Source organism: Seriola dumerili, unplaced genomic scaffold, assembly GCF_002260705.1.
Source record: "Seriola dumerili isolate Sdu_G_001 unplaced genomic scaffold, Sdu_1.0 BDQW01000291.1, whole genome shotgun sequence".
Classification (NCBI taxonomy): domain Eukaryota; kingdom Metazoa; phylum Chordata; class Actinopteri; order Carangiformes; family Carangidae; genus Seriola; species Seriola dumerili.
In genome coordinates, this window is record NW_019174546.1 from 1,934,417 (window position 1) to 1,943,740 (window position 9,324).

At 39.7% G+C, this 9,324-nt stretch overlaps 1 protein-coding gene across 1 annotated transcript; it reads right to left on the reverse strand.

The window, feature by feature from the left end:
* Positions 1 to 215: 215 nt before the first annotated feature.
* LOC111231085 (noelin-3) lies at positions 216 to 6,374 on the reverse strand. Its single transcript, XM_022758069.1, has 4 exons — positions 6,219 to 6,374; positions 4,763 to 4,982; positions 3,699 to 3,805; positions 216 to 1,209 (listed from the first exon to the last, which is right to left on the reverse strand). The coding sequence occupies exons 1-4, from the start codon at positions 6,363 to 6,365 to the stop codon at positions 532 to 534; spliced, it is 1,152 nt and encodes a 383-aa protein (XP_022613790.1). The 5' UTR covers positions 6,366 to 6,374; the 3' UTR covers positions 216 to 531.
* Positions 6,375 to 9,324: the final 2,950 nt, after the last annotated feature.

Genomic DNA, 9,324 nt, shown 5'->3' on the forward strand with positions numbered 1-9,324 from the left:
AATTAGCAGATGATGATGAATAAATGGCAAGGAAAGAATGGAAACAAAACGAACAATTAGTGAACACAGTCAAAATATGAATAAATTAGGGGGGCATGAATAAATGCAATACTGGAAGAGGAAATCATTATAAATATGAAGACTTCATTTCGAAAAAGCTTTCATTTCGGAGAGAAAAGAGAACTGCAGAAATTACTCGCAGTTCATTGTTCAGGATTTCGGAAAGTTGCAAAGTAAAAGTGCCATTATTTAGTCCAAAATGTGCGTCTGCAGTGTATTCCATAATGCAATGAACTTGTTTTAATTTGTGCTGTCATTTATTTTTATGGAGAGTGTCACATTCCCACATGGAGAATATCTTGATGAATCAGCAGGCAAAATAACGAGATGCCATTAAATAAATTTATATAAAATGCACAAAACTAATCAGGGAAATGAAATAAATAAATAAATAAATAGAATTCAAAAGAACATTCAGGTGAAACCATCCATTTAATCCATTTTTTCATAATTTCCCTTTTGTTCCTCCGCCTAAGAGGTGTCCTCAGTTTTAATGATGTGGAAAAGTGTAACGTTGAAGAGGACCTGGTGGCCGTTGTTCCAGCCGTAGAGGGTGCGGTCCCTGGCGTTGTAGTCCAGCATAGACATGTGGAAGTACTGGTTATGAAAGGGAATGTCTGTATACTCGTAGGTGGAGGTTTTAGTGGAGTAAGCGTAGTAAACCTTGGCGCCAGTAAGGTGGGAGTTAGTGATGTAGAGTGTCCCACAGATCATAAAAGACTCGCCGGCGTTCCTCTTTGAGTATTCTGTGTTCCACGTGTTGAGGATTTGGAGCGTGTCAGGGTTCAGCTGGCTGATGACGATGTTTCCCGCGTTCTGGTTGGTTGCGTACACGGCCCACAGGCCCAGCTCGTCCGCCATCAGGTCGATGTCTGAAAAGCCTCCCCAGGTGTAGGGGTACACATTGTGGAAGCCTGCCGACTCCAGAGCTCTCTGTGTGACCACGCGGCCCGTTTCGAAGCTATACCTCACTATGATGTTGCTCTGCATCTTGTTGTAGTACAGAGAGCCGTTGTACACCACGTGGTTAGTTCCAGCCCATTTGAAAGGAAGGTTGTACGTTCTCGACTCGACTCCTGCCACAAAATCAGCGATGGATTTATACTCTTTTACAATCTTGTTGTTGGTGTAGCTGTCCATGTACCAGACCTGGAGACAAATGAATACAAAAACACAACAATCCTGTGATTTTCAGGTACAAGAAGCTCCAGGTGGTTGGTCCAAGGTGTCTGTAAATTTGCAAGAATCTCTGACATCTTTAATATGTGCATGAAAAAAGTATAAGAAACAGGGCATTCACTAAAAAAGAGAATGTCACAGCACAGGAGCTCCATCAAAGGGGATATAAAAACACCCAGTGACTGAAGATGTCTTGGAGGCCAAACCATTAATGATGGATTTTATTCTCTTGAAACTGAGGGAGGGCAACTTGGAAACAGAAAGAGACTTTTTGAAATCATAATCTCAGATTTCAGCGTCCAAGTGGAATGAATGAGGATTTTAATATTTGAGGGGTTTTATTATTTATTTATTATTTAATAAAAGAGAGAAATGATTTTTTGACCACTAGTGGTGCTATAGAGAAAGGTTTTGAAAATGAGGCCTGGAGCCTGTACCATGAAGCACGATTAGTGGGTCATCCAGCTGCTTAACTCAGGTTTTCTGGTAGCACAAGGCTGGCTTACTTTTAGGTGGAATAGATCGCTATGGCGACCTCTGCTGCACTGCTAACCTGCACTGCAGCAGAGGACAAGATTAAAAACTGTCAACTGACCAATCAGATGACTGGAAACATGGAATAATCACTCATACAGCATCCTGACATTGACAAAGAGTTTATAATAAGGTGTCAAGTAATAAAGAGCAGTCTATTTTCTTATAGATCAGTAGGATTGTTTTGCTGTTTCAGGCTTTTCCATTTGAACAAAATGACGATTGTAGTTGCATGATTCTTCCATTACTGTCACGACTCCTGACAGTGTTGATGCTTTTACATTCCTATTCCATCACTGAAGCTCAGATTAACATGAGAAGACACTGTGATGATAATTGGAAATAAAAACTTTGCCCTCTGTAGTCTTTTATTGGAAAAATAATTCACACGCAGTTAAATATTTCCCATGATCATAAATGCAACATCTCAGTCAAACAGAACTCATCAGACATGAACTACTGTTCTTCTCCTCTCCTCTCTGCTTTGGCAGCAGAAACAATATCTGTTTTTTATGTGCATCAAATATTCATACAAACAAATACTCAATTTATAGCAAAGACATTTATGATAATTCCCTGAACTTCTTTATGGCCTTAACCATGCTTTAATATTTGAATATTATTTGTAGTTATAATATAAATCACTTCATTTATGGTTCTGATTAAGCTCACTTGTAATTAATTCGACCTTCAAGTGAACGTGCTCATAGCTGGATAGGTAAATCCAGAGGTCTGAGTCAGTTGATAACCAGTTTCGTTATAACAGACAACCAAAGTTCAGTGAAACCAGGTATAACCCCAAGTGAACCAGGCTAAGCTTGCTTTATGGTACGGGAACCAGACCTCTGTTTGTTTGTATCTGTTTATATCTGTATATGTTTGCGTACCAGCAGGCAGATGAGACCGTAAAAATTTCTGCCTCATGGTATGACACCAAATGACAGTTGGTGGTGGTAACTATTTTATTTTATTTTATTTATCCTTTATTGAACCAGGAAGGTCCCGCTGAGATACAATATCTCTTCTGCCAGGGAGTCCTGGACACGAAAAAAAAAAAAGAAGGTTTCATATAAAACTACAAAAGGAAAAAGAGATTACATCACAAGAATATACCAAAAGAGATAAAAAAAAATATATAAAACATACAGAGATCAGGGGCTGAAAAGAATCGTGGCAAATAATGGCACATGTTAAAAGCAATGACATTGTTCTATAAAAACAAGATGAATTAGTTAGAGAGCAGACATGCATGTGAACAAAGGCATTTCCAAAACAAACAATGTTCAAAGCAAATAGAAAAGTTATGTAGCCCTGCATAATGTCTGTGATGTTTTCCCTGACTAAATAAAGGCTTTTTCTTTTCTGTGACTCTGTTTTTTTCAACATGAAGAGCAACTTGTTTGTGGATTTACTGCATGGGAAACTGCCATTTGGCCTCTGCAGTATAAGTGTATTAAAAAAATGGCTTTGCAAATGCTTTTATGGGGAAGCAAACACATTTAACAAGTTTGTTCAGTCTCAAGGATCTACACAGTTTATTTTGATGAGTAACCCTGAATGCACTGTAAACAAAATGTCTTTCTTTCCACACTTTTTAATTGACAAAGTGCCAGACATCTTATGCAGTATGCACTGGCTTTTACAGGTTCTGTAAAGCACTATGTTGAAGGCCCTGTGGCAAGTAGAAAACAAAGTGCAGACTCTTCCAGTGAATTTGGTTATTTTCCACAAGTGATATCATGTTTTATGTTTGAACTCAGCATCTAAATGCATGAAAAACTTTTATGGAGTATGATGTTGTAATTCAACAACATCTTTTCCCCTGCTGAACAACAGGAGGGAAGCAGTTGTATGTAAATTATTAAACCGCTCAGTGTTGCTTCAAAGCGTTGCAACATAAAGAAAAGCACATTAAATGGGCTCACCCGGTTGTTTTTGGGAGACGCCTGTGGGTCGGTCATCCAGGCTCCAAATCTGGTCCCTGATGTTTTCACTGTCAGCGGCCCAGTGATCTTCATCAGCTTGCCACATGCTGCAAACACATCACACGGATCTAGTACACAAACAGCACAAAACTTCTCTCGCTCCACATGATAAAACTACAGCCAATGTTATGGTTGGAATAAACTGGAATAGATCTCAAAGCGCTGGACTGCTTAAATCTGGTAGTGGCTCATTTTTCAATCAAAAAGGTTTTGGTTGTTGATGTTCTGTGGGCAGCATCCGTGCACCACCGCATGCTTCTTCTGCTCTTATAGAAATACAGCGGATAACCAGAGGAAATGCCACAATACAACAACTTGTAAAACCCCTGAACATTTATCCCACATGGTTTGATATTTGAAGTAGTTTGAGCTGTACTTTATTCATCTTGCCAGACACTTTAATTGTGCCAAATGACGGTCGGCTATCACCTGCACTTAAGCTTGCAAGTTCCCTATCAAGTGTTTAACTGCTATTTTACTCAATCAAAGCTCAAGCACAATGAATGCTTGAGTAATCATCGCCAGCTCAGACAGATTTTCAGCCACATCCTATTAACATTCACGCTAGCTATTTAGGTTGACACTTTGACAGGCCCCATCAATGTTGATAACCTGGCAGTTGGCAAATTGGGGCTTTAGTTATGCAAACCTCTATCAGAGGCAAAGCTGCTCTGGAGGCAGAATTGATCTTATTAGCTTTGAGTTTGACTTAAATGAATGGACCAAAGAAACCACAGCCTTTTAGTGTCCGACTGCAAATGGCTATAAAGCAACCAGAAGGAATCAAAAGGGAAAAAACAAACATATGAAATAATCTTGATGCTACCACTTTTCACCTTTAGCTCGGGAAAATTTTATGTGGTTCTGTAAATAAACATTTTCACAAAGCAGTTCTACTCTGTCCCTTATTCTGTATCTAAAGTACCTATCTGCTGTTAGCTGCAAGAAATGTGCCTAATGATCCCTTTGACATAGACTAATCTTGGGTGACCATGCCGACTTACTGAGTTTACTCATACAGTTGCGGAGCCGATTTTCCAGGTTTAAGACCCTCTGTTGCAGCTCCTCATAGTCGTAGGCTCCCATCTCCTCCTGGATGCCCATCAACACACCAGACAGGTTTCTGATCTCCTCTTTGAACTGGGAGATGAGCTTGGCGTCTGTCTTGTACTGCTCCAGGACAGGGATGAGCGGCTGCAGGGACTCCATCTTTCCCTTTAGCTCCTAGAAATCACCAAGAATACCCCACTGCAAAAATACCTGTCTTAACAACTCTCGCAATCTGGCAGAACAATTCAGTTCGTTTTCAATGCAGCATATTCAGGATGTTTTATGCTAACAGGGCCGACATCTTTAACTGAGGCAGAATATAATATTCAGGGAAACTGAAGCATGCTATCTCCTCACCTCTGGGACTTGTTTTCACTTGTGTAAGAAAATTAAGTTTGTAAGACTTAGTATCTAGAGATAGGTGGCTCAATGTCAAATATATAGATACTGCGATACCCGCATCTTCTTATAGTAGTGGGTCAATACCTGATAAAACTAAAGAACAGGGTTCCACCATTGGGTTGCACAAATGCAGACTTCTTCTGCTTCTTACTAATTCATTATTATAAAAAAATACCACCGCTTGAGGGAAAACAGCATAATTTTGTTTTCTTGCATGGTAACACAAAAAAAACATTACACTTACCATAATATTTACTGGAAAAAAATATCTATACCAAAAGTCTATCACGAGAAAGAGCACACAGTGTTGTAACAAGAGAGAGGAGGAGGGAGAGGGTCTAGTGAGAATGAACACACTTCACTGATGGATAATATTAGCGATAATTATTATTGTAATTGCTCTATTTATTATTGTTATGTAAACGCAATGTCGATTATACAATGTCAGATTATACAGAGGTCCTATCGCCTCTATAGAAATACGTTCACAATGAAAATTATCTTTGTATGAAATCCAAATCTAAATTTTTTGAACTGGCCATCACTGTCAACTTTTATGATTTTTTTAAATTTTTTTTTACAGTGGAATTAAGAAGCATAATATCCGAACTGGAATTTTTAATAAACCTAACAGATGATATTGGCTGTGACAGAAAACTACTCTTACTGTCACAACAGTGCTGTTGAAGTTTCTAGCCCATGTAACTTTTCTGCTTGGTCACATCTTTAAAAACATCTCTTTCCTTTAAACAAATGGATAATGAATATACTTCACTAAGCAATCAGGAAGTGTGTTGTCACTCTCACTGTTTTTATATGCTGGACACTCCCCTCACATCCTGTCTGGCTCTTAAGACAACCTTGTCCTTGGCTGGCCAGTAGGAGACCTGCATTGGTCTCATCAGGAATTATCAGTTCAGATGGTTCTCAGGCATCTTTAGAAGAGATCCTTACCCTGGCTCTCCTGTGAGGTTTCTCGCAGGCGTGAACATAAAACAAAAATTATACCTGAAAGTTTTTGTTGACGAGTGTCTTCCTGTCCGATTCGATCTGTCGGAACTTTGACCGCAGGCCTTTGATCTGGCTCTCCATTCTCATGATATACTGAAAGTCCCTCTGCGTCCGAAGGTTCAGCACCTCGATTGACTGCGACATGTTCTGCACCTTTTGAAAAGAATGAAACAGCGTTGCATTGATTTTTCCGTCCACCACGGGATTAAAATGTCCTCTATGTTCAGCCGTTCAGTAGCCTGCCATGCTCCAGCATCCCAAGGAATAAATCAACATTCTGACCTCCAACGTGATTGTCTTTTACCCATCCATATGTGAGCTGAATAGAGCTTTGAATAAATTTTAAATGGAGTTGCTCTGTTTTCTCTCATTATTTAAACATACATATCACTTTATCAGTTATAATTTAAAACAAACTATTGAATCTGCTGGGTTTGATGACATATTTCAGTGCATTTAGTTGACACAGAAACCTTACAGTGTCTCTCTCTGGTTTAACAAAAGCTCAGTAGGTTCATGGGGCGTCTGAGCAAGAAGAAATATGGCCCTTTCTCTCCTCTCTCTCTTTGACTATAATTGCAACCAACCAACATTACTGGAGCACATCACTAGCAAAGTGGCACAACACTCACACATTGTGTGTTCTGCATACTTTTCTGGCTGTGGTGGAGGGATCCTAAAATGGCCTCACTGAAGCCCTGCGGCAGCTTAGTACATTAGTGTCAACGGCCCCAATGAATGACAGAGAACACCCTTTGGCATACAACATTAAAATGTAGGCTACAGCAATGTTTCCTTATATGGTATACTAATTTAGGAAAGTGACTCCAGCGCCGTGTTGTTTGTTTGTTTGTAGATAATGCATTAAATCCCTACTGTCATGGTGGTGAAAAAAACCCCCCAAAAAACAACTAACATTTGGAATTAAATTTGATGTTTCTACTTCAGTTCACAATGTTGGCTGTCGTGTTCAGAGCTTATTTTATGAAATCAATTCAAAATGCATGCTTTAAAAAAAAAAAAAAATCCATGGTGGTAGATGTGGAAAAAATAATACAAATTCTTCAAAAGCTGAGGACAGTCCACTTCCTGTTAGAAATAACGTTCCCGATCAAATGCGTAAAGCCTGGTAATACTATACTCCAAACCTTAGAATTAGCCTTTACTGGTTTGTTGCAAAAAAACAGGGGCACTCGAGTTCTGTTAAGGTGAGATGGAGAGCATTTTCATCTTCACAAGCAGCCATTCAGCTGATGTCACCCATGTAATATATGCAGAAGTGGAAAATAGGGTTATGGACCTGGCTGGTGCAATCTCTCTGAGGATTAAGGCAACAAAGAAGCACAAATAACGATAGAAATCGATGTGATATGTCTATATGAATGCAGGTGTGCACGGTGCTTACTGTAAATGTGAGAGAGAGAGAGAGAGAGAGAGAGAATGAGTTAGTGTGTGTGTGTGTGTGTTTCTGTTACATAAAAAGAAATGTATGAGTGGCTGTGTGCACACACCTTCTCCAGGAGCTGGCGGAGCTGTCTGCCTTTGGCATCTCTGGAGCACAGATTCTGTTCAGGTGCCACCACTGTGCAGATACAACGCCCATCTGCATCCTGAGCTGAGCTGTACACCTGCCACCCTTCCTTTGGCCTGATGGTCTGCATACAGAAGCACAGGCACAGTCGTAGAATAGACAGCACACACATCAACAGAGAGACACATCAAATAAAGTTAACTCTGATGATATCGCTATCATGAAATTGCGGCACACAGCAGTTATGGTTTTCTTATTTTTTCCTCATGGGTCATCCATTTTTCTGCCTTATGCCCCCAAAGCTCTGACACCAACCAATTCCACTGACTTATAAAAAGTCTGGGCTTTGAAAGAACAAACTGCCTTTGCTGTAAGATATTCCTCCGCTCACAGTATATGGTCTCCAGTGAATTTCCTCTTCAACAATAAACAGTGTTTCCTGGCCTTGATGAATTGAAATTCCTCTGTTTCTCCTCACCAGGCCTTCCAATGCTTTAACTGAAAGTCCTGCTGGAAGACGCAGATAAACCTGATTTGTGGAAGCTTTTCCCATTCTTTATTACATTCAATATGCTCCACAGCTTTAGAGTATAAAGTCTAAAGAACATAAAGTTATGCATCGTAAGCCAACGCAGCATATTTTAATGCAACACCATCAACCACTGTCAGAGTGCACACAGTAAAAACCGGTTTTACTCCAAATATTGATCAAAGCGTCCTGAAGTGCAGGAAAAGTTGATACCTATCAGACACACAAAGACAATAAGTATTTAAACAATACTGCTGTGTACTGTCAGCCTGGGAAATTAACACAAGCCTCCAGCCAAATACTGGCAACCTTTGACTGTGGATGGTAAATTCCTCTGCACTACCAGCCTCTTTGGCAGACAACCAGCTACCATTTGGATTTTGTTTTACGTTCTACCTGTAGGGAGCATAACATGCGACACACGTTCTGATGCCTTTGGAGATGATGGACAGAAAAATTACAAAAAAAAATTGCCCTGTTTATAGTGCAGGCATTCCTTCCTCCTCCCATTCATCCTTGCCTGTCAGCCTGAGCAGTTTAAAGAGTGTTCGGAATCAGCCATGAAAGATCATGTCCCCTCTGAGCAGGGAAAGACGTCACGCGAAGGAGAAAGAGCAGGCTTTGACTCATCATTGTCACCTACAGAGAGGTGCAGGCAAAAACGTCATGCTTAGTTTATGTTGCTATAAAAAAGTCATGTGTTTTAAGAATGAAATAGTTGCCCAAATAATAAATTGGAATTTTGCTATACAGAATTTGATTTACCTTATTACTGTGTTGGTTTTTTACATTTGCATCCTGCCACATTTTCTGTCAGTAAATAAATATATGAATAAAATGCCTTCTATGCTATCAATCTCATGAGCTTTCATTCTTTTTCCCCAACTCGTCTCTCTTATGTTTACATTATCAGATTGTAAGGAAATTGTTTCTGGTATTATCAAAGCACTGCAGCCCCGATCTTTGTCCACCTTCCTATTGGCTGCTTGTAAAGTTTGTAATCTAGGAATTAAAGCTTATTCTAATGATGCCCTGATGCCAAG

What these genes read in the sequence shown, in the direction of transcription:
- LOC111231085 (XM_022758069.1), bottom strand. Translation starts at nt 6,365, where the DNA reads ATGTCGCAGTCAATCGAGGTGCTGAACCTTCGGACGCAGAGGGACTTT. An exon ending in CAACTGTATGAGTAAACTCA is followed by an intron (nt 3,806 to 4,762) that starts GTAAGTCGGCAT and finishes ATGTGTTTGCAG; the next exon opens with CATGTGGCAAGCTGATGAAG. An exon ending in CGTCTCCCAAAAACAACCGG is followed by an intron (nt 1,210 to 3,698) that starts GTGAGCCCATTT and finishes ATTTGTCTCCAG; the next exon opens with GTCTGGTACATGGACAGCTA.